Here is a 25,662-nt window from a genome sequence, read left to right as displayed (position 1 = left end):
ACAAATAACTTTAATTAAGTAAGATTGCAACTTTGGAATTATACAATACAAACTGATACTTTCCTCTGTTAAAGAATTTTAAAAATCAGTATCAATTTAAAGTGTAATTTGAGAACAAAACTCCACAACTGCTAGTTTGGATACCTTAATTCACTTATTAAAGATGTTGTGTGAAGCACTTTTTAAACGTGTAATAAGTCTTTTTAATAAAGTTATTAGTTTGTTTATGTCCCAGTAAATAAGTTCAGGAATGAAATGCTGCATCACTGCAAATGTGGGATGAAACATTTTTTGACCCACTGAAATCCAGTCATTTTCAGTCAACACTTAGTATTGCACCTCAAACTATTTTCCAGCATTCAAATATGCATTCAGTTTCAAGAATTTTGAAACTTGAAGACATATGAAACCTCTAAATGTTTGATTTTTTTTTCCTTTTTTTGGAAAGCAATATTCCCTTTGTTATACTTGCACCATGTATTTCTTTAATCTTTTTGATCCTACAGTGTACAAAATTCAAAAGGGACATTTACTTCTGTAGCACTGGCAAGAATGCAGTGCCCACCAACTGAAGAAAATTGATGTCTGTATTTGCTGTTCAGTATAAAATTCTTCTGCAAAGCTTAGTCTGCAAAATGAAGAGGAATGTGATTCTCATTCTATTTGCTGCTAAGAAGAGGTGATAGTAACTCAAATAAAAACAAAACTGCAATTTTTAAATTACACTAACTTTCCATTTAAACCTGGTGTACGCAGCACAGTTCACTATGTTTAAGTGTGCAAACAACTCTTAGGCATTTCTTCCATGATAACGGCACACTTTTTAAAAGTTCCTTCAAGGGATATTGGCTTCATGGACCAAGCCAGCATTCATTGCCCATCTGTAATTGCCCCTGAACTTTTAAGATGGTAAGATACATCTACAATGCAGTCTGGGAGGCAGTTGCAGGATTTTGACTCTGACTGTAAAGGAGCAGGTAATATTTCCAAGACACGGTGTGAGATGTGGAAGGGAACTTGCAGTTGGTGTTGCTCTTCCTTGCATCTGTTGATCCTGTCCTTTTAGGTGACAGAGTTCATGGGTTTAGATGGTGCTGTCAAAGGAAAGTATATACTGAGATCATGGCTAATTTACTTGTCCAACAAAGGCTGCCAAAGATTCAGAATTATCGAAAGTATTTTACCATTCCCTGAGGTTTGCATTGGCGCTGTCCTCCCCAGGTAAAGTCTTAGACAGCTAGCAGCAATCCAAATATGAGCAACTGGCAATCAGAGACATTTTCAGTTGTGATGCTTGGTGATGGTTGACATTTTCAAGCTGTTTTATAAGAAAATATCCATACAGAAAGGAAAAATTAACACTCAGCTCCTGCAAAGAATGGGCTCTGCAGATATATTATACCAGGAATATTAATATGTTAGGTTCTTCATAGTAAACTCTCTTCTTCCATTATAAAAGGCACTGGAGTCATTTTGATTTTGGTCGATGATATGAAATGGGTGAAATCAATTCCTTTGCCCATTATACTTGCCCCCCACTTTTATTCCAGTTGATTTTATTGAGAGACCAAAAGAGATCATCAAAATGTTGCCAGTTTTTTAAAGTTGAGAACAGGTCAACGATGTCAAGTTCAACACTCTGATGTAAATCAATCAAATCAATCAGGCTAATTGAATTCTGATCTTATATTTATGAGATTAGCATTGCCTCACGCAGGAACTCTGATGGGAGTAGTGGGAATTCACTCTTGATTGCACAGACACTTGTCTTTAATGGAGTTAATCAATGCGTTCATTGTCATATGAAAAATGAAAAAGGTAGTAATTGGCATAGCATCTTAGACATGCTAGACCTTATCAACCTAAAATACAAGCATAGTCATAGTCCCCTTGATCATCCAGATATGTATTTTGGCAATTCACGTTAGCTCAATTCTGTCTTTACTGATGGCAACATTGGAAATTCCTTTTTTAATGGTGCTCTTCAGTGACACAAAATACAGATGCATTGTCATGTTTCCCTTAACCAAACAAACTCATATATAGCGATTGGAATTTCATATGGGGGCAGGCGTTTGTGCTAGAGCAAGAGGTATTGTCTTGTGATGGGGGAAGGGTCGGCTATTGGAAATTAAGATGAGACCCTAATTCTCAACAGCAAATTATTTAATCAACTGATTGTTAGAAATATTATCCTCAGGTCTGTAGGTGCTTTGATTTTAAACTTACTACATGCATTTAAGAACCAAACTATGTTGAATTAAATAGTTAACTGTGTGTAAGAATCTATCCCTCGCTACCTCCTTCTTCTAGGAATCAGTATCTTAGCTCAGTTGCAGCAGTGTATACATATTGCAAGATGTACTGCAGCAGCTCATTAAGGTTCGTTAGACAGCACCTTCCAAACCCACATCCACTGCCATCTGAAAGGACAAGGGCAAAAGACACAGGGGGCACAGCCAACTGCAAATTTCCCTCCAAACACTCACCATCCTGACTTGAAAATATATCACCTTTCCTCAGGTGTTGTTGAATCGAATCCCAGAACTAGGAGCGGCACAGTGGCTCAGTGGTTAGCACTGCTACCTCACAGCACCAGGGACCCGAGTTCAATTCCAGATTTGAGCAACTGTCTGTGTGGAGTTTGCACATTCTCCCTGTGTCTGCACGGGTTTCCTCTGGGTGCTCCGGTTTCCTCCCACAATCCAAAGATGTGCAGGTTAGATGAATTGGCCATACTAAATTGCCCATAGTGCTCAGGGATGTGTAGGTTAGGTGCATGAGTCAGGGTAATATAGGGGAATGGGTCTGGGTGGGATACTCTTTACAGAGTCGGTGTGGACTTGTTGGGCTGAAAGGCCTGATTCCACACTGTAAGGATTCTAATTCTAACTAGCTAACATCATCGAGGGTGCACTCATGCCAATCAGGTTGCAGTGGTTCAAGAAGGCAGCTCTCCAGCGGCTTCTCAAGGGCGACTAGGGATGGATAATGAATGCTGACCCAAACAGTGATGACCTCTGCTCTTTTGGTTTTTCTTCCTATCTGCTCCCCTAAATGTAGCTCATCAATCCAATTTAACATCTAAAGTATTTGTTCAAATTGTATTGTCCTGCCAGGCTATTTCATTTGACACTATCTGCAACACGATAATATTGATGTTGAAACTCATTTGCCATTCTGCCGTTGCCCTAATATATGCCTTGTGGGAATATAGTGGATTGATTACAAACTAAGTCATTAACTTGATCCCAGCTTTCTTGACGGTTTCAACAGATGAACTGTAAAGTTGCCACTTGCTCCAAGAAAAGTCAAGGAGCAATAGGACTGAGAGTTCTCCTCGTCAGGAGTTTCCTTCTCACAGAGCTAGCAGGATATTATTGGCCGGAAGAGCAGGTGAAATTGGCTGAACTAGCTTGCTAAATGCCAGACGCAAAGCCAGTATCCTCCTTAAGAATATCACTTTGGTAGATAAGATGAGCCCAGAGAAGCGTCCATTCAACCTTTCACAAGTAACAAACACAGCTTTCTACGTTAAAACAGATTGGACCTGCCTTGCAAGCTTTGTTGATATTGTCAACAGCAGACAGATACTGGCATTTACACCAGGATTAAATGTGGCAAGGTTTTGAGACCTATAGTTTGCAAGGAAAACCAAATAAAAGATTATCTTGTTAATAAGCAGTGCTAGAAGATTGAACAAATATTTTCAGCTGATTGCAACCCTGTCAGAGCAATATAGGTGAGACATTAATTGTCTCTCACACCAAATATAAAGTGCACATGCAGATGGAGAACTAATTAACCATATGTCGACTCATGGGTATACTATTTTATACACTAACTACATTAAATCAAACAGAGACTATTTATGAAATCCTGGATATCATAACAAAGCTGCAAACTGACTTCACACCTCTGTTGTGCATAAGTGTCAATGCATGTGTTTGTGAGTATGTCATGTGTGTGCACTGGCAAATTGCCAAGTTCGCTGGCCAATATAATGGAATGCATCAGAGACAAGTACTGCTGCCTTCTGATGGTGTGGCTGCATTTTAAACTCTTGGTATTTCTGAACTTTATAATTGTGGCTGGGGATGTCAGTCTCACATGCTGCTGTTTGTGGAGATTTATAACGTCAATAATATTCTTCCAAAGGTTCACCTACCTGAGCAGTTTAAGATGTCATTAGATAGAGTGTCAACTACATAGAACCATTTGTCACATCAGTGTCATGTTAGTTATTTGTTAATAATCCCATTGATGTAATTGGAAATTGTGCTACACTTGATCTTCCAGCTTAATCTTTTTGATAATTCTTCAATAATTCAAGGAAGTACAAGATTGAAATGAGTAATGGATAGAGAAAATTAATCAAAAAGCTTTGATGACATTTTTTCTGAATGACAGGGAGTGATAGGTGGAGTACCATCGGGATCGGTACTAGAAACCCCTCTATTCACAGTATATGTTAATGATTTAGATGAGAGAACTAAGTATAATATCTCACAATTTGTAGATCCCACAAAGTTGGGTGGAATAGTGCATTGTGGTTTGAACAGGCTGAGTGAGTGGGCAGATGCAATATAATGTGGAATCATGGCCAAAATAGGAAGGCAGGTTATCATTTGGTTGGCTGTAAAATGGAGAAAGGGGAATGTTCAACAAAACCCTGATGTGCTTGTACACCAGTTGCTGAAAGTAAGTGCATGGGTGCAGCAAGTAGTAAAGAAAGCACATAGTATATTTGCCATCATAGCGAGAGGATTTAAGTACAGGAACAAGGGTGTCTTGCTGCAATTATACAAGGCATTGGTGAGGCTACACCTGGAACATTGTGTGCAGTTTTGGCCTCCTTATCAGAGGAAGAATGCTCTTGCTGCAGAGGGAATGCAGCGAAGGTTTACTGGACTGATTGTTAGGATGGCAAGGCTGCGTATGAACAGGTATTGAGTTGGTTAGGATTGTATTCACTGCAGTTTAGAAGAGTGGGGGTGGGGGGGGGGAGAGGATCATATAGAAGCTATAAACTTCTTACATAACTAGACAGGTTAGATGCAGAAGAATGTTACTATTGGCAGGAGAGTCCAAAACCAGGGTGTCATAGTTTAAGTGTAAGGGGTAAATCTTATAAGACTGAGATGAAGAGAAAATTCTTCAACCAGTGTTGAGCCTGTAGAATTCACAACCACAGAGAGTGGTTGAGGTCAAAACATTGTGATTTCAAGAAGGAGGTATAAATATAGCTCTAATGGTTCAAGGGATATGGGAGGAAGGAAGCATTAAGGTATTGAGCTTGATGATCAGCCATGATCACAATGAAAGGTGGAGCAGGCTGAAGGGGCTGAATGGCTGACTCCCACTCCTATCTTCTGTATTCCATGTTTCCCATCAATGTTGAGCCTTAGATACAAGGCTTTTAAAAGGAGGGGTAAGCAGAGAGGTAATCCAGAGTTCAGGCTCAGCAGACAGTAGCATGTCTTCACCAACCTTTTCCTAAACATTAACATTATCCATCTGTGTGCAATAATAACCGTACATGTAGATCAACAAATTACTTCATGAAAGTGAACAACTTATTGACAGGAAAAGTAAATAAATAGGGTGTTGAAAATTTTAAAGCTTAAGAAACAATTGCAGCAGAGTCCTCAAATACGGAGTAGGAATTCGCACCTTTTTCCAACTGTGATGCATAATCCATTTTTTTTGCTGGTGTTATGTTATGCATATTTTCAATTTAAGATAGATGTCATCATTCAAATCTCATATGTGTCTCAAATTACATTTTTATAAGCTCCATTTGTGTGTCAATAGGGATCTCCTTAGTTGAAAGGTTACTGTCATCATGAAAAAGCATGAAAGGGCATGCATTGACGTACTGCCATTGATTTCTCCATTGGCTGATATCTAACCAGCTGTTGCTGCTTTTTTCTTTATTACTACGAGCTGTTGGGGATATTGTATGAAAACTTTGGAAAAATAAGAGAGGCTATCAGAGTGTTTTCATTTATGGCTTAGTTTGTACATCTGGGATGAACAAAGAAAAAATTTATTTGAAGATAAATCCACAGTGTGCTTTGAAGAAAAGACATACAATGGCATCATTAGAGCAAAGCAACCCAACTGGAAAAGCAAATACAGAAACCAATGTTAAACACATGATTTGTGGTGGTTTGAGGGAATGCTCTCAGAATTACAACTACTTTAAAGAAAAATCATTTTCCAATTGCTTAAGTTATAACAACATGTGGCTTTGTTTTAATTTGATGTTCAGTCAAATCAACAAATAAGTTTTTATTTTGTTACGATGGTTTCTTTGATTTCCTCCTATTTATATCTAAGAGTTCAACTGAAGCGCACAAGCCTTAATGATTAGATTATTAAGCATGCAGGGTCTCTGTGGGTTACAGTTTATTTACTTTCACTGAATTAGTCACATTGCTGAAGTCACTATCATCTAGGTTGCCAAACAGTTAGGGGGAGATGAATTCCCATGTTTACAGAGCTTAAGCTGAGGAGACACAGTCACATATCAAGATCCTGTCAGCATTTTAGAGTATGGCATAGTGAGCCAGCATACAAGGTTCAGCAGGTTCCACAGAGGCCAAATGAAGTTTCACCTCAAGGTGCTCCTTGGGGTGACGGTGTTGACTGAGGACCTTACACATCTAACAAACGTCAACGTGTTTCTGCCACTGCTGTTTATTGTCTGCTGAATGGAGTCCTGAAAACTGCAGAAGGCCTCATTCTCCATGCTCCAGGCTCTGCTTCAGCACCGCATTGCCTCTCACAACCAGCCAGGATTCTGAGGTAGACGAAGCAAGCTCTTTGTCATGGGGGGGGTTGCTCAGGCTCAGCCCTGTGTGCTGTTTGCACAAGATCCAAGGTCGGGTGGATTGGTGGCCCACAGCGCTAAACATTCTTAATCCAGGACTCCAGGCAGGAATGAAGCACACTTACTCCATTCTCACATCTTGTACATTTGGAGAACATTTTGTTTTCAATAATCTGGAAATGAATCATCGCCTTTATGTGGAGTGTGCACTGTGTTCTGCTGAATGATCTGACTGTTCCACTCATTTTCTGCTGTGCATAGCATTGCTTCTGGCTGTTTATGATTGGCTGATATCTTAAGCACTCGGGTCCACTTGAAACGTTATAGTTCCTTCACGTTTAGTCTCATCTGTAAATCCTGTGCTGCATACATTTCTTGTTTATTATCTGTTTAATTAGAGCTTTTAGCCCACTAATCACTCAGATGATTGTTTTTTTTAAAAAGTAAAACAATTAACAAAGGTTCAAACTCATGTTTAGATGTACATGTATTTTAATTTTGATTTTCATTTTAGGGTGAACCAGGATTTTGGGGACCTCAGGGAGAACCCGGGTTGCCTGGATTACCAGGAACAAAGGTGAGATCATTGTAATTGTAATACCTACAGAGAGCACTGACATGTGAAATTTGAAAACCTAATCCAAAATATGTTGGACTCATAATATAGAAAAGTTGCAATGTTCAATAATGTCAAGCACAATTCAGAAAAGAGAACGAAAATTACAAATTTCAAGTTTAAAATAAAAGCAAATAACATTCTGCACAATGCAAACTGATTTTGAAGATGATTTCCCGGAACAGCTCGGTGATGCACTCCATCAGAAACTGCATGAAGCCTGTGCAGAAGTGCAACTGCTTTTGGAAAATGGTAGAGAGTTAACTATCCGTGACATCACCTCTAATAGGCCACTGTGCTCCTCACGTGGGTACTAATTGGAAGTGCAAGAAAATGTGGAGTGAGTTACTAATTCTGAGAACAATGTGTCTGAATTTGCAGGGTATGCTGAGAATCTTGTTGTTGCAGAGAAACCTGAGTCAACGTATCTGTGATGCTGTTTCTCCTTTGGTATTTTTAACAGGGAGAGAAAGGAGATGGAGGGCCACCAGGAAGAGGTGAAATAGGCCTACCCGGACCTTCAGGCCCAAAGGTCAGCTGACTGTTTTACCCTGGAGGTTTTGTTTTGTTCCTGTTCACACTGCTGAACGTGATGTTTAAAGCTCGAAGTTGTTCATTTGCAGCATAACACACCTATCTCCAGGTTCCACCTTTAGCTCCACACAGGAAATAGGTTGTTGGTGTCTGTGTGGTCTGCTGGAAAGGCTGACAGGTCTTTCATTCTTTCTGCTGTTAAACTGAAACAGGAGATCATTGGCAACTGAGGCTCTGTTACTATGTGGCCAAAGAACAACTCAATTTAGACAATGCCCTGCTGTCTTGCTGGTGTTGGAGTGGGGTGGACAAAGTTTAAAAATCACACCACACCAGGTTATAATCCAACAGGTTTATTTGGAAGCACTAGCTTTCAGAGTGTTGCTCTTTCATCGGGTAGTTTTGGAAGAGGATCATAAGACAGAATTTATAGCAAAAGATTACAGTGTCATGCAACTGAAATGATATATTGAACAAACCCAGATTGCTGTTAAGTCTTTCATCTTTTAGAATGAAGTTAATGAAACCAACAGGTTTATTTGGAAGCACTAGCTTTTGAGGCACTGCCTTTTCATCAGGTGGTTGTGGAACATGACCATACGACACAGAATATATAGCAAAACGGTTACAGTGTCATGGAGTGGTAATGATCCATTAAACAACTTTAGTTAAAAATCACACAACACCAGGTTACAATTCTTAAACAAATTTAGATTAAGTCTTTCATCTTTTAGAATGGAATATGGTGGTTTAGGTTCTTTAATATGTAAATCCCAGAATTACATTCTCAAGATGGTGTCAGTTTATCTAATAATAGGTGTCACCTCAGCTCAGACAATGCATTAAATGTGTGAATGTAAAATCTGTACCAATGTTGAGTCAATTGTATTCTTAAAGTGGGGCTTACAGAATCTTACATGGATTTATGCAATCAAATTCTGCAAATACAAAGTCACCCCACAAACTGAATGTGTACAAGTGCAGGAGAGACAGAGTGGGTGTGTGTATGTGTGTACATATGTGTGGGAGTGTGTGTTCACATGTCTGTGTGTAAGCTTGGTCAAGTATGTGTATGAGTGTGTTGGGGTATAAACCTGTGTGGGGGTCAGTGCGGGAGGTGCATGTGTGTGCGTATGAGAGAGAGCTTGTGTGTGTGTGTGTGTAATGCAGTGGGGTCACCTGTAGTGTGAAATGAACCCAAGGTCCAGTTGAGGCCATCCCCATGGGTATTCAGCTTGGCTATCAGCCCCTGCTCAGCCACTTTGCATTGTTGCTTGTCCAGAAATCCGCTTGGAGGATGGTCACCCAGAGGTCTGAGGCAGAATGTCCTGGAACAGTTGAAGTGTTCCCCAACTGGGAGGGAACAGTCCTGTCTAGTGATCATTCTGCGGTGTCCATACATTCGTTGTCATGGAGTCTGTGAAGACTATTTTGGGCCAAGCAACATCGCAAAGGGTTCATGTCACACTACAGGTGACCCCACTGCACTATTCTCTCTCGCTCTCGCTCTCTCTCTTGTTGTCTCTCTCACTCACTGTCTCTCTCACTCATTCACTCACTCACACACTCTCACACACACACACACACGCATTGCAGGTTTCAGTTCATTAATATGTAAATCCCAGAACTACTTTTAAGTCATATTCTTGAGATAGAAACTTAAGTTTTCCCTTAAAAAAGGTGACATCTCCGCTCAGGGAAGGCATTTAAGGTGTGAGGTTAGAGTCTGTCTGTATCCCAATCATTTTTTTCATTGAATCAATCAATCCTACAGTGTGGATCTTGAGTCAGACTGATTCTATTTCCAAAGTAGAATTTATAAAATATTACATGGATTGACTGCCTGCAGATTGTATGCGTTTTGAGCAAAATAGAATGTATCTGGAAATATAATTCTGCAAATGCAAATTCACCCTATGGACTTATATGTGTGTCTACGTCCATGAGAGAGAGAGAAAGAGACTGTGTGCTAGTGCGCGTAAGAAAGTGTATGTTCGCATTTTTGCATGCTTGATAGAGTGTGATGGAGTATAAGCCTGTGAGAGTGTGTGTGAGAGTCTGTGTAAGTATATAAGAGTGTATGTGCTTGTGTGTGTGAGAGAGAGTGTATAGTGTAGTGGGGTCACCTGTAGTGTGACATTAACCTGATGTTGTGTGATTTTTAACTTTGTCTTCAGTTGATCATTCCAATCTCCGTAGCTGGTCTGTGCAAATGCTATGAAACTGGTGTGGTTTTCAATTCGGGGCAGCTCCCTTTGTTTATGTGTCTTCACAGAATGGGATCTCCTGTTTAGTGATTAAACAATGAGCTGGTTATTCCAGAAAAAGTTGTCCTCCTTTTAGTTTGACAGCACGGTACCAAATAAGTTGTAACTTTGAAACACCAGAAATCAGGTTTTTTTTTTAAAAAAAAACATTCTTGTCCATTTACTCCATCATAATACATCGTAAAAACGTGAATTATTAAAGTTACATTTTCAATAAATTTTTCAAACAAAGAAAAATCCTCCAAAGGCAGGTAAATGGTCCCCTGGCCTATCCCTCTGTTGTCATGGCAATGGGCTTTAGAATAAACAATGTCCTTTGTAGGATCTAGAGAGACAGCTGAGTTTAAGCTGTGGTTCAGATCACCTTTTTAATGTAACATCATATTAATGATTTGCATTATTGAGCTTAGCACTTCATCCTTAGTCTATAATCAAGTAATCTCTTACATTACAGCTGATATAGACTGAGTATTTACATAGTTGAGTGCTAACCCTTTACAGTACATCTCCTCTCAACCTCTGACTCTATAAATGATTTACATTCATCCTACATCTACCCCAGAATCTCTGGATGGAAACTTCCCCTTCTGAAAAGTGGCAGGGAAAGTGATGAAAGGGGATGTAATCAGGTTGTACAAAGTTAAAAATCACACAACATCAGATTATAGTCCAACAGGTTTGTTTGGGAGCAGTAGCTTTCGAAGCACTGCTCCTTCATCAACCACCTGATGAAGGAGCAGCGCTCTGAAAGCTAGTGTTTCCAAATAAATCTGCTGGACTATAACCTGGTGTTGTGTGATTTTTTTTTAACTTTGTACACCCCAGTCCAACACCGGCTCCTCTCAATCATAATCAGGTTGGTTGGCATCAAGTGGATAGCTGCTGTCTTCCCACCACCTCAGGAATGAAGTTCCAGGCAGGAAGACCCAAGCTGGACTTTCCTACTCTTCTGTCATTAAGAACTATTTACTGAGCACAGAGGGTAGTCCAGATGTCGACTTAACTTTCTGAGGAAGTGGTAGATGCGATGTTTAAAATACATTTGGATGGATACATAAATAGGAAGGGTTTGGAGGGATATGGGCTAGGAGCAGGCAGGTGGGTCTAGTTTATTTTGGGTTTATCTTCAGCATGGATTGGTTGGACCAAAGGGTTTGTTTCTATACTGTATAACTCAGACTCTATGAAATACCACAGCTTACAAGGCTCTCATTTGCACGTTGTAAAATAAGTGTTCAAGTTATCAGAGAGTACCAACTCTTTATTCAGGTTATTTTTCTGAACCTCTGGATAGTTGGGCTATTCTGTTGAAGATCTTTTCCTCGTGGAATCTGGAACATTGCTGTTTCACTTTGGCTATTTCCTGTTTCCACGAGATATGATCTCATTTGCAGAGTTCTTTTCAGGATTATACCAACTCCCCAGTCTGGAGCCCTGGTAAGTCATGGACTCTTAATATGTAGTTTCTTCATATGTAGTTTATGGCTTGACTTACTTGTTTCTGCTTGCCTTTTCATACAATCGTTCTATCTGTCAGCATTCCAGTTGGTTAAGTGTGTGTCAAGAAACAAAGTTAGGACCTTGGGTATTTTTTTTTACCCATGAAGAGTTTGCATAGGATAAGACCAATTTTGTGGTGTGCAGCGATAGTTCAGTAGGACCAAGTCAAAGCCCTCATTTATCTTCACACAGCTGATTATCCTTTCTCCAGTCTCAATTGGATTGCAGATATTTAGGTGGACTGGTGATGATGTGCACAAACCTGTAGGCTTTTGCAAAGTTATTTTGAACTATTCATTGGCAAATTATGGACCATTAGGTGAAATGATCTAAAACAGCTGTGCCTGGGATGCCACGTACAATGAGAATTTTGTTGAGGAAGAAAATAAGAGCTTCCAAGGTGAGTTCATGCAGCCTCAATCCATCTCGGATAATAGGTGGAAAAAAATGAAATGAAAAAAAATTTATGTTTCCTTTCATTCTTGTCAATGGATTGCCCAGATCATGCAGTTAAAAAATCATACCTTCCAACATCTCTCAACATTTTATACCACCACATGAAATTTTCGGCTCAACCCCTTTACTTTGTAATACCCAATGATGACACTAGATCCACTGAAGAATGTCAGGTCTGAGGGCTTTTGAAAGAACATCCTCCATTGTAGACCAGCAATGAAATCCATGAGACTAAGATGTTTTCGCTGCTCAGAGTATTGTTTTGAAATCGTTTAATACACATTCTTTATTCTTTTTCTAAGTTTTCTTATTTCTTTCTAATCTCTTGGTTGCTGCAGGTGGGCTTGTCATAATCAAAGTCTAGGACTCCACTGCTTAGAAAAAATGCTTATCTGCTTGTGCTGGTTATTCAATAAGAATGCATGGGAAAGTGTCCACTGTAGTTTGGGATTTTCCTTGAACATAGTCGGTTGTACTTCACTAATTGTAAGTGAAATCTCTGTCTTCTCACTGACCTCGAGAGTGTGGTGTTGGAAAAGCACAGCAGATCAGGCAGTGTCCAAGGAGCAGGAGAATCAGTGTTTTGGGCATAAGCTCTTCATCAGGACTTCTGATGAAGGACTCATGCCCAAAATATTGATTCTCCTGCTCCTTGGATGCTGCCTGGCCTGCTGTGCTTTTCCAGCACCACAGTTTTTGACTCTGATCTCCATCATCTGCGGTCCTCCCTTCCTCCTATTTAACAATGATGCCAATGTTTTGTAGTCTGTTTCAATGGTAAACCAAAGATGTAATGATTTTTTTTTCCACAAGCCCATATAGCCTCTAGTGCTTCCTTCTCAAACTCTGCCTGTTTTTCTCCATTTCAGTCAAGTCCTGGTTGCAAATCAATCTACACTTTCCATCTTTCTGGATTTGAAAAAGTACAATTCCTAGTCCAGTTGACGATGTATCTGTGGCTACTATTGTAATTAATTTTGGGTTACAGTGAAGTCGTGTGTCTGATGAAATAGACATTTCCTTTATTCTCTAAAAGCATTTCAATTGACTTTCATGCCTATACCACGCTCAGTTCTGACTGAGCAAATGTCATAGCAGTTCAGTTTCTTGTGCCAGGCTTGTTAAAGACATCCCTACTTGGTTAAGTATTCCCTTGCGCCTCTGCAGTACTGTGATGTTGTGAGGTGGTGGGAAATCTTGGATGGCTTTAGTCTTTTTTGATCAGCCCTGATGTCTGTAGCATGATTGATGTGTCCCAAAAGATTAAAGGTATGTTGTGAGAACTCACGTTTCTCATGCGGAGTGTGACCTGCTTCTTGCCAGCATTTAAACACACAGCTCCACTCTGTCATCATGTTCAGACATGATAGAATCATGATTTAGAATGTCATCTATATGACAGATAACATCTTTTAATCTTTACATCACTGTTTTAATAATAATTTCTGATGTTTATATAATGTCAGAGCCTGTAAAAGCATTGCCTTCCAATTGATGTGATAGTATTGCAAATAGCTTGAAATGTTTGTCCAAATGTCCAAAAGTCATTTCTAGCATTGAGTTTAGTGGAACTTGTGCTTTTTGTTAGATTCACTAGACTTTCATGCACTGATGCCATAAGGTGGATTTACCTTTCCACTACTTTGTCTAATTGTGTGAGGTCAACGCAGATTTGTCAGCAGATTATACATACCAGACTCTCAATTTTAACTTTGTTTCTCTTTCCACAGCTGCTATCAAAACAGCTGAGATTCTCCAATAATTCCTGTCTTTATTACAAATTCATAGTGAGCCATTTCGTTTTGGTACAGATACTATGCCAGAACACCAATTCATTGACTGTGTCATGAGTGAAATTACTCTTGGATGTAGTGTTGCTAATTTTTTTTGCTTCATCTTCCTTAAAACTACATGCAAAACTTTCCTTGGAGTGAATAAACCCACTGGTTTGGCATCTGAACTCAACATGAGATGGAAAGCTATTTTAGCTTTTCAAGGCCACTATGTTATTTTGTGAATTATATTATGAAATCTTTTTGGTTTACCAGGTGGTCCAACTCATGAATCTTTATAAATTAGTTACAGATCTGTGCAAGCTTTCTGGCTTAGCACTGAACACTCTCGATTTTAAATCACAGATAGGGTCTCTGTGATTTCTCTTCCTTTATACTGCAGTGTCACAGTCCTATTCTGGTCCCTGGAGTTAAATGAGTGATGTCTAAAGGAAGTTTTATTTTAACCACGTTTCTGTATTTGAGAGAACCATGATACCTGCTCCAGTGCCCAGCTTGCAATTTGTTTTGTGCTCTTTCCCTTTTATTTCAGCAATTCAATCATCTCCCAAGATCCTGTTATTTCTCACAGAAATTTTATTTCATTGCTTTTGAGCTCTTCAATTTCTTGATGTTACTTGGTTATTTTTTTTCTTTTCCAGTGTAACTCTTTATTGCTGTGTCTGTTTTAAAATGGCCTGTCTGCCTGCAGGACTGCCACTCCACAGGGCAATCTTTACCTCCAATGCTGCTTTACCCACCACAGAAAGAACACTGCATAGTGGTAGCACCCCACTTTGTGCTTTCATAGCTTCTGTTTAGACGCATTTTCAGTCCTGTGCCCCACAAACTGCACTATGTCAATTGGTTTTCTCCAAGAAGAATTTATTTGGCTTCAGATTAAAAACTCTTCTGTTTTCTCACCTCTGCTTGCCTTGGTAATTGCATTGCTGTTGCTAGTGTCAAAACTTCCCCTGTGCGTAAAAACAATCTGATAAGATCTCCACCAACACTCCAATCACAATTTAATTCTTAATTAGGTAATCTTTAATATTTACAATTACATGCTAATTGATATAGGTCATTAATTAAAGAATCTCTACTCTTTCCTGGGTTTCTAATGGATTTGTTACTTTTTGACCTGTCCATAATTTCATCTAAGGTTGAAAAAATATTGAAATTTCCTAGAACAACTTTAAATGTGGAAGTTTATTTAGTTATGCCATTAATACAACATACATAATGCTACTAATTGTACAGAGAAGTTGTTGACTTTGGTCTTGTTGGTTTAGCTGCTAAATCTCAAAGCATTCAATACTTGGTAAACAGTCTGTACCAGTTTAGCTACACCTGGTCTTACATTAGGCCTTCTACATGCTTGACTTATCCTGGTAGCAGTAATTTCTTCACACTGAAGTTACTTCCTGAGCTTTCTAATGTTCAGCATTACTCTGTTTATAACTGCTTTCCAACCATTAGGCTATTTCTTCTCTTTCACTTTCTCTAACTGTCCCACTGGCAGTGGTGATGGTGAAGGCTAGCATACTTTCTAAGGTACATCGCTGTGGAGCAACCCAAAAGTGCTCAACCACAGGCTGCACACAAGTCAGCCCCTTGATTTACAATGTGTGTTCTTAAAGTGCAAATAAAGGTCCACTTGCTTAATCAAGCACAGGCAATAAAAAGATTGAAAATTATGTTGGTAGGCACCTCAGGATGAGGCAAGATGAATTATCCACTTGGCAGTTATGGCTGAGAATAGTTATGAACGTGCGCTGTGATTGTGTGCTCTACAATTGTTGTGGTACTGGGACGTTCATCTAGTTAACTGTGAAGCTGTTTACCAACTTCCATAACTAGATCTAGCAGTGCTACAAAGCTTTGATAGGATGCATTGCCTGGAGGGGGTATCTCAGTCTATTCTACAGCATGCTACTTCCACCGTTGAGCATCCATGTAGTTCTGTCTTGCAGCACTACTAAATTTCTTGTACCTCATGTAACCCTGGACGATGGTACAGATCCGCTGTACCTCACAGTCACCCTAAGGTAGGAGTCCACACCATAACCCTGAGAGACAGTATCTCAGTGTAGCTCCTGGGGTGAGAGCAGAGATTATTCAGCAATAAACTGACAAATACTGCCCTCCATTGGGTTTGTTTTTTGTCAGTCCTATTAAACAAACTTATAACTTGTGAGCTGTTACATGGAGAGTTAGGGCAGAATTTTAATTTATTCCTGTTATTGCTACATTCACTGCCAACATGAATATCATTCATCCAAACAGAAAACAAGAAGGCACTAGTAGTAATGCAAGTTAATTAAATCCACTCATTCTAATGTAGAGCACATCAGCAGAAATTGGGATTGTTATTTAAATGTAACATTTATATTAAATTATATTATTGAGAATACTTCTGAATAATCTTTGTTCATAAGATAACGTAATGTTTCCCTTTTTATCCTTTTGTCCTACTCCACCCCTTTTCTGATGCTTTTCCGTTGCCTGTTACTGTGTGACCTGGACTAGGGCGAGCCAGGTGAACTGGGGATGCCAGGCCGCTACGGTGTAAAGGTTAGTGCTGTGTGTTATTCCAATAACTGCAGTTTCCTTCCAATTAATTAATAATTAGAAGTGCCTTAAAAAGCATTATGGATATGAGATTGGTCCTGAGCTGGTGAGTTTCAAGGCGGTCAGACTTGTCCTGAACAAAAATCTGTTTAAGAAATGCATTTTGCTCAGCAAAGCCATCCATTGTTGTACATCAATCCCTTCTCATTGCACATCTCAAGCCCAGTTTCTCTGCTTAACCCCACTCATTCTGTCCACATCAGTGACCTCTCCCACTAAATCATTTCACAACTCTACTCCCCTTTGAAAGATAAATCTTGTCTGACTTCATTTTGTTTTTTCATTCATTCACGGGATGGGGGGTGTCACTAGCCAGGCTAGCATTCATTACCATCCCTAATTGCCCAGAGAGCACTCAAATGTCAACCACATGACTGTGGCCAGGGGTCATGTGTAGGCCAGACGCGGTAAGGATGGCAGTTTCCTTCTGTAAAAGACATTAGTGATCCAGATGGGTTTTTCTCATAATCGACGATGGTCATCATTCGATGTTTAATTCCAAGTAATTTTTGAATTCTAATTCAATCATCTGCCATGGCAGAATCCAACCCCGGGCCCAAGAATATTACTAGGATCCCTGAATTAATAGCCGAGCAATAATACCACGAGGCCAATACCTCCCCTTAAAGCTGATGTTCTAACATCAATATTCTGATGCTTTGCCATTGAGCACATTGGGCAGCTCTGGGTTGCCTGGTGCCCGAATGCCTGCCTGCCCATTTATACAGGCTGGAGGATTCATAATCAAAGTTCTTGTGTTCCCAGCCCCCTGTCCTCACATAACTGGTGATGCGTACCTCTGCAGTCAACACATCATTGCTTGGATTTAGTCTGAAATGAGAAATCTGTGTTGTTGTGCTTTTTTAAAATGTTAATGATTCAGGAAAGTCAGCTTCCTGTAGAGCAAAGTCAACTGAAACCAGCTGCTCACCTTCAAGGCTGAGCTTAGAATCCTGCACATCCATGGACTCCTATCTAGGAAAGCACACTAGTGCCTCGACTTCCTCAGAAGGCTAAGCAAATTCAGCAAGTCCACAATGACTCTGAGCAATTTTTATAGATGCACCACAGAAAGCATCCTATCCAGAAGATTCACAGCGTGGTATGGCAACTGCTGTGCCCAAGACTACAAGAAATTACAGAAAGTTGTGAACGCAGCGCAATCCATCACACAGTCCAGCATTCCTTTTCATTGACTCCATCTACAGTTCTCTCTACCTCAGGAAAGCAGCCAACATAATCAATGACTCCTCCCATCCCGGCTATACTCTCTTCCCCACTCTTCGATCAGGCAGAAGGTGAAATGGTTTGATTTGTCTGGTTAGCATACCTTTCACTGTATTTTGTTATGTGCAACAATAATAAATCAAATCAAATCAAATTCAAATCCTTTGAAAGCTTGTCGAGGGTGAGATTTTCATCCTGTGTGTGTGCGATGTATTTGTATTCTATGGAAATTCCATTCCATTCCTAGTTTTGCAGCAGGTGTTACCCTGATCATCATCAGCTTCACACCAATACAAATTATGTGACACTATTCGGATGTGAAGCACCTTTAGCTAACAGAGGTGATACAAACTCAAATATAGCAGCGGTCAACTTCATGCCCAATGTGATAAACCTACAGCCAACTTGAGACAAGCCTTTATAAAGTGCCCGAATAGTCCACTGGATTAAAGGAATATTTTTCACCTTTATTTATATCATTACACTTTTTGTAGAGAGCTGACAGCTCTTGACAGTGAAATTGAACTATCTTCACAAATCAATGATCAGAATGCTGATGTGTAATGCTACATGTTGAGCTACTTGCATGTGATTGAGAAGAAGCTCAGTATAAAATAAATCAAACAAGTACCCCTTTAAGGAGTTGGCAAGTGTGGTGCTGGAAAAGCACAGCAGATCAGGCAGCGTCCATGGAGCAGGAGAGGCAATGATTCAGGCATAAGCCCTTCATCAGGAATGTGCAGGAGCTGAGAGATAAATAGGAGGTTGGGGATCAAGCTCAGGGATAGGTAGGTGGGAAGGCAATAGGTGGATGTAGGTGTGGGGCGATTGTAATAGGTCAGTGGGGAGGGTGGAGTGGAAAAGTGAGAAGGAAGATGGTCAGGTCAAGAGGGCGGTACTGAATTGGAGGTTTGGATCTGGGATGAAGTTGGGGGAGAGGAGATCTGGAAACTGGTGAAGTCATTGTTGATGCTGTGTGCTTGAACAGTCCCAAGGCGGAAGATGATGTGTACCGCTTTAAAACAGCCACATAATACTCAATAATGTATTAAAGAGGCATGGAAAAGTCTAAGACAAAGACCTCTATGATTTAAGCTGGGAGTTTATTACCTGACATCAGAGTGTCACTAATAAATAAGGAAGGACTCCCAGGGCTTCCCAACAATGACCTGTGGAACCACCTCAGCGTCTTTCTGTTATTCTTCAGTCTGATAATTATGTCAATTCTCAAGCATTCCAGCTTTCCTGTTGAACAGATCTAGCTTGGGACTTAAGTCCCTGAGGATTCTGTGGTTTCTAAGCCATGGCCAATATTTTAAGCTATTAATGTTAAGGGGGCAGGTGTAACCCGGGTCAGTGATTAGTCTTGCACCTGTTGGATGTAACATCAGCAGTTCCAGACAGTCTAGACTGACAGCTCCAGAGGACCTATTATGGACCAATTTAATTCACAGAAGTATCATAAGGAAATCATCAAATCCATTGCCCTGGCTTTTGGAGGCTGGGCTGGGCTGAGCTGAAGGAAGACCAGGTCTTTCACACCTCGTCACAGCAGTTCCTGTGTGGATACACTGAGAGACACTTTAAGAAGAGAAGGTATGTGTGGTGAAAATATACTTTCAATCCCCCCTCCAAGTAACATTAAACTATGAGAAGCTGGAAATCACCTTGTAACACAAATCCGCATTTTAAATTGATCCCTGTGTGCTAACTGCTTCAAATTTCACCTTCCTGGTAGAAACTGTACATCTGACATTGAGCAATGGATATCTTTCCTGGTCTTCAACAGTGGTCAGAGATAAAAAAAAAACTGCAGATGCTGGGATCCAAGGTAGACAAGCAGGAGACTGGGAGAACACAGCAATCCAGGCAGCATCAGGAGGTGGAGAAGTCAACATTTCGGGTGTAACCCTTCTTCAGGTTAAGCAGTGTTGAAGACAAGAAAACCAGTGACACCCAGGTGTCACGTAGATGTCTCCGAATCAGGCCAAAGGAAGGGAGATCTCTGAGAGATCTGCAATAGGGTCACTGATCAAGAGTCTCCAAGTTGACATCCGTCAGCAACTACATGCTGAAAGTGACTGTGGAAACAATAAGCACCTCCCATGAGGGAGAAGATGTTTCAAATAATTATTGATATTGGGATAGATCATCAAAAGGGCATGAAAATGGTGTGAGGGATCAACCACCCAGTTTTCGTCCCTAATGAATCAATGAAGGTTGGAAAGGAAAAGGTGCATGAGTATGTCATCTGTAGCCTGTATGTCAGAAGATATTGTAGAATGAGGGGGAAGTGGCATGTAAGGAGGAGGATTAGGGAGAAGGATGCCATCCCCATCAATGGTTCAAACCTCCCAGTAACCATGTCATCAGCAGCAGCTATCCCAATAATGGATAGTGCTGTCTTCTCCATGAAGCTGAGATATGCAGCAAGCAGTTAGGAAGGCAAATGGTATTTGCTATTGCCAAATAATGTTGACCTTCACAGACAAGGATTTGAGTACAGGAGTCTTACAGCAGTTGTATAGATCCTTGGAGAGACCACACCTGGAGTGCTGTATGCAATTTTGGCCCCTTTAACTAAAAGAAAATATACTGCCATAGAGGGAATGCAGTGAAAGTCCTTCAAACTGATTCATATGTTGGTAGTTTTGTCATCATATAAGGAGAGGTTGGGTCAGCTGGGTCTGTGTTCACTGACGTTAGAAGAATAAGAAGGTTTCTCATTTCAGTGTAAAAACGTCAGTCAGAGCTGGACAGACCAGAAGCAAGGATTAAAGTTTCCATTTATCAGGAGCCCCACTGGAAGGGGTCACGGTTTCAGGATACATAGTACAGTAGTCCACCCCCCCCCCCCACCACCACCACCCCATAACCCAGGGGATATGTTCCAGGATCTACAGTGGAAGTCCAAAACCGCGGGTAGGAGCAAACCCATTCATTTAAACGGGAAACGTGCCTTCCCAGCAGCTTCCTGTTCCCTGGTTCTGGAACGTTCCCTGTAATATGTTCAGGCCACAGTAAACCGCAGGTAACTGAAACCACGGAAACCGGACCCACAGATATGGGGGTCGCCCTGTATACCAATTCAGAGTGAAACAAGGAAAAAGGACCTTCACTCTAAGGATGCTCAACCTGTAACAATCTGTACTACAGAAAGTATATTTAAGAAAGAAATATTTCTTTAAAGGCTACATATGAATATGGGGACCCAGTAGGAATATGGCATTGGGATTGAGCCAAGATTATTCTGCTGAATGGCAAAATGGACTCAATGGGTTGAACGATGTACTCAAGCAACGAGTTTCTCCCCCTTCAGTTAGCTCCTTCTGCCTTTGGATATGCGTAAAGCTGTACTGCAGGAGAGATAGAATTGTGTCAGTGAGTGTGGTACAGTTTGTCGGTGTTGTGACAGTAGTAAATTAATAACTCTGTGTTCAATCTGTATCGTGTGGATATGAAGGTTGCAGTCATGTTAAATGTGTAAAGGTTTGGTAAATCACATGAACTTTATGTATGAGTCCTGGTAGACAGAGATTGTTGACATGTGATGGAGGTGTGCTGATTTGAGCAGTGACTGAGATATCTGGTGCAGTTGATGGGATTTGACTTTTGAAGATGTATTTACCAAACTTGATGACTCATGTAATGTCACTAAATTTCTTGTAGCATTACCTTTGGATCATCAGAGCTAGATGTCTCACATTGATCTCCACTTCTATCCATTCCCACTGCTCTTTCCCAGTGTGCCGAAAGAGGCTCCATTCTTCTGCAAGCACAGAACAACTTTCCTTTCCACCTTCCCAGTTGAGCTTCCGATAAGAGAGGTTCCTATCTTCCATGTTGAGCCAGCCTTTCCAGGTCAGAACCAGCTCCCACAAAACTCCCAGCATTTGCACTAGCCACAATGCATCTCCACTTTAAGAGTTGTAAGCTCAATTTTAGCAGTGCTTCATATCATTCCAATGTGTATCAAATTTGGGCTCACTGCTGATACATGAATTTAAACAAAAACATAATCAGCACGGGCTATAGAAAGATATAATGTAAATGAGCAGGTAACGCAAAGCTGTTGTCCTATCTGTATTACATCCAATGAGTGTAATTAGTCAGCCTTCACAGTCCTGTGCCCATTTTCACGTGCCATTTTTCCTGTAGCCCACATTGTGTTAAATAAACCAACGGCATGAGCTGAGAACCACTCTGAGCCAGCAAAGACAGGTATAATAGACAAGTGGGGTCAGTGTGTATTTCGATAAAAAACAGCAGAGCTTTGGAAGAACTGAGGTTTACAGAGGATGGGATACCAGCAATGACAGCAACAGAACAGACAACTCTAAAGATAACAAAGCATGGGTTATGTTTCCAGTGGTCGGTGGGAAATAGACAATGTTGGGAAGAGGTAAGAGTGATTAGCCTTGATATCAGGACAGTATTTGACCAAGTGTGGCATCAAGGAGCCCCGGCAAAACTTAACTCAAGAAAATTAGTTGTGGCGGGTTAATGGTGGTGTGGAGGAATGTGGGGGAGTGGTATTCTTCATTGGTTGCTGACAAACCCAGCACAAAGGAAGACAGTGTGTATATTAGAAATGATGATGTGGAGGTGTCATTGTTGGGGTGGACAAAGTTAAAAATTATACAACACCAGGTTATAGTCCAACAGATTTGCTTGCAACGACAAGCTCTCAGAGCACTGCTCCTTCGTTAGGTAACTAGTGGAGCAGGATTATAGGACACAGAATGTATAGTAAAAGATCTAAGTGTCATACAACCGATGCAATGTATTGAGCAAAGAAACCATTTCACTACTCCAATATTACTGCAGGAGTTTCAAGGTTGAAGTTCTAGACCCACTCATCATTTGTGATCTTGTCAATGAACTTGTATTCATCGTGAGATGAGATGTGAGAATGCTCACTAATGGTTGCGAGATGTTGAGAACTATTATTACTCATTAGATGCAGTCCAGAACAAAATACAACTGCATCTGTACACAACTCAGGCACAGAGCTGATAAGTGGTAGGTAACGTTCACACCAGCTCTTACAGCCAGCCATCATCATCTCAAAGAATGGAGAATTTAATGCTCTCCTTTCTTTGGCAATTGCATAACATCGCTAAATCTCCCACTATTAACACCTTGAGGACTATCATTGATCAGCTGGACTCACCACTGTACCAGGGGCTGGGAATTCTGCAACAAGTAACTCGCCTCCTCAAAGTCTCTCCACCATCTGCAAGGCACAAGTCAGAAGTGTGATGAATAAGTATTTTTCTGGATGGGTGCAGCTCCAACAAGAAGCTTGATGCCATCCAAGACAAAGCAGTCTACTTAATTGGCAGCACACCTTCAAACGTTCTCCACCAGTGACACTCTGCAGCAACAGTGTACCAGCTACAAGATGCACTGTAGTGGTCCATCAAAGCTTCTTCAACAGTATCTTCCAAACCCACAACCTCTACCACGTGGAAGGATAAGGGCAGTTTGGAGAGGACATGGGAATAAAATGAAACAAAGCCAAGCAGGAGTAGGAATTCAAGACTAGGAAATTTAACTGAGTTGAGGGAGCATTATCCTAATAGGGCAGGGGAAGGAAGTATTAGAAGCAACTCATTTGGCAATCTCTTTTGGTGTCTTCTAATCCCCTAATGTAGCAGTTAATTACTTCTTGAATAGTTCCTCAATTTTGTCCAGAAGACCATGACAACAGACCAAATGACTCATATCAATTCAGTTCTGTACAAGTACCCCTCATGTCCAATGCATGTACAAGTATCACTGTGCAAGTATTCAAAGAGAAAACATTGTCCAAAGCTAAGTGATTGTTTTAGGTAAAAAGAGGAGGCACAATTGACTGGACTGATGCAAACCTCAAAAACATAAAATCCATTATTTATTTGAAAAGATGAAAGATTTATCTCCTTGGGGCTCATTCAACCATCATGTCTACAGTGGACTCTGAAGGAGACAGTTGTATTTTTCATGCTGTGCACATGTAACTCATCAAAGGAGCACACATTGAAGTTTACTTAACAGCTTCCATTTTTGAAACAAGCTGTGTTCTTTCCTCGTTTCTATGTGTCCCACAAACATTCACACTTTTTTTATGAGACGTTTTGGCACATGTATGTAGTTTATTTTCCCCCCGGTTATATTTTTTGGCAGTGTTTCCCTTGTATTAATAGGGTGTCTGCAAGCCTCAGTCACAAGCTCATGGTATTTCACAGCTGCCTTAACAGTGGAGCTGGTAGCAAGTCAGTTGCATATCTGGAGGCTATGAATCTAATTCTCAAGTAGAGCATTAGGTTGTCTTTTCTCCCACAGTCACAATTTTCTCTGTTTTTTTCCTTTTTATCCAGAGCGACCCATTGCCAAAATAATGTCATGCTTACAGCTATACAATAAAGAGAGCAAGAAATAGCTCCATCAAATGCTGCAAAGTGATATTGCAACTTATAGAGGCATAAAGATTGCTAAATGAAAAAACATGAAAGGCCATCTGGTTTGCCTACTATCCTGGTACGAAATGCCAGAACAATAATAGAGTTGATGTTGAATCATGCCAATCAATCTGTATCAGTTAGTCTGCTTCAGATCCGGACATGGGTGAGGACAACCCCAGTGATAAAGCTTTGTGAACCAGAGGTTCAAAGTCACATGCTTCTTTCAGAAATACTACAGTTACCAAATTTTCTGGCTCAGATTACACATGCACCCATCCAAAATATAATTTCCTGCAAGCAATTTATCTGTTTGCATTTGAATAAATCTCAGCCTGCCGCTTCCATGTCTCCGTGGATGGATGTCCATAAATTCATCACTCTCACATTGAAATTGTTTCTTCACATTGGTTTTAAAATTACCACCATTCATGCACAAGACATGTCCTGTGGTTTTTTTTCACTAAGCAATTTGAAACAACTTACTGACATTTATTTTAATTGACTTTGAATTTTAAAATCAACAATCATATACAACTCTCAACCTACGCTTTCCCAGTGATAAATTACTTGGCCTACATAATTGCTGTTTGTAATTATTCCATCTATCCCTCAACCTTTCCGGCTGCCCTCTATTATATTCTCTCAATTTGTGCAACATGCTTTATGTCCTGTGTCAACCGAAACTGCATGCAGTATTCCAAGTGCACTTTCTCCAATGACTTATAATTGGAGAACAGCTTCACTTATTATGGCTCAAGATTGGCATTTTCTGACATCTCAACACCTGATTTACTTTCCTCAGTATCACTGAGCATTGTTGCAAAATCTTCAGTTTGTAGTTGAGTAGGGCTGCAAGATTCTTTTTTTAAATTTTCCATACATGTTATTTTCCATACATGTTATTTTCTTTTCCTTCCTTTCTGAATGTTTTGGCTTAATGTGTGAATGCCGTGCACTTATTTACACTGAATTTCATTTGTCATTTGTCTGCCCAATTCCTAGGTATATTGATTTTGTCATATGATGTATCCTCTTCAGTTTTGGGACCCAACACAGATGATTAACTTTGCATTACCTGTAAATCAAGTCACTGAGCTTCCAACTCTAAGTTTAGATTACAATGGTGTTGTACAGTACCCAGCATGACCCCAATGGCTGGTTTTCTGCCAGTTTGACAAGATTCTGTATGCCCCGTGCTTTCATTTCTGTCATTTCCTGATTATCCATTGTATTACGTATCTGACGAGGTCCACTCCTTTCACATTACTACCTGTTAGAGTGTTGTGCTGTGTGGGAGGCCACTAAATTCCACACATGAGTTTAAGTATGAGTGTGTCACAAAGATGTCACGCAGTGATATATTTGACAAAAATTTATA

General features: G+C 40.3%; 1 protein-coding gene across 1 annotated transcript in view; it reads left to right on the top strand.

The window, feature by feature from the left end:
• Window positions 1-25,662, top strand: part of col25a1 (collagen type XXV alpha 1 chain) — a 198,715-nt gene that overhangs the window by 86,650 nt on the left and 86,403 nt on the right. The window contains exons 15-17 of the mRNA XM_087987194.1: window positions 7,350-7,412; window positions 7,915-7,983; window positions 16,510-16,554. Of these exons, the coding sequence (XP_087843320.1) occupies window positions 7,350-7,412; window positions 7,915-7,983; window positions 16,510-16,554 (177 nt within the window). The remainder of the gene's footprint in view (window positions 1-7,349; window positions 7,413-7,914; window positions 7,984-16,509; window positions 16,555-25,662) is intronic.

This window comes from Chiloscyllium plagiosum, unplaced genomic scaffold, assembly GCF_037043375.1.
Source record: "Chiloscyllium plagiosum isolate Xiang-an unplaced genomic scaffold, Cpla_swu_hap1 HiC_scaffold_1, whole genome shotgun sequence".
NCBI lineage: Eukaryota > Metazoa > Chordata > Chondrichthyes > Orectolobiformes > Hemiscylliidae > Chiloscyllium > Chiloscyllium plagiosum.
This window is presented reverse-complemented; position numbering and strand designations above follow the sequence as displayed.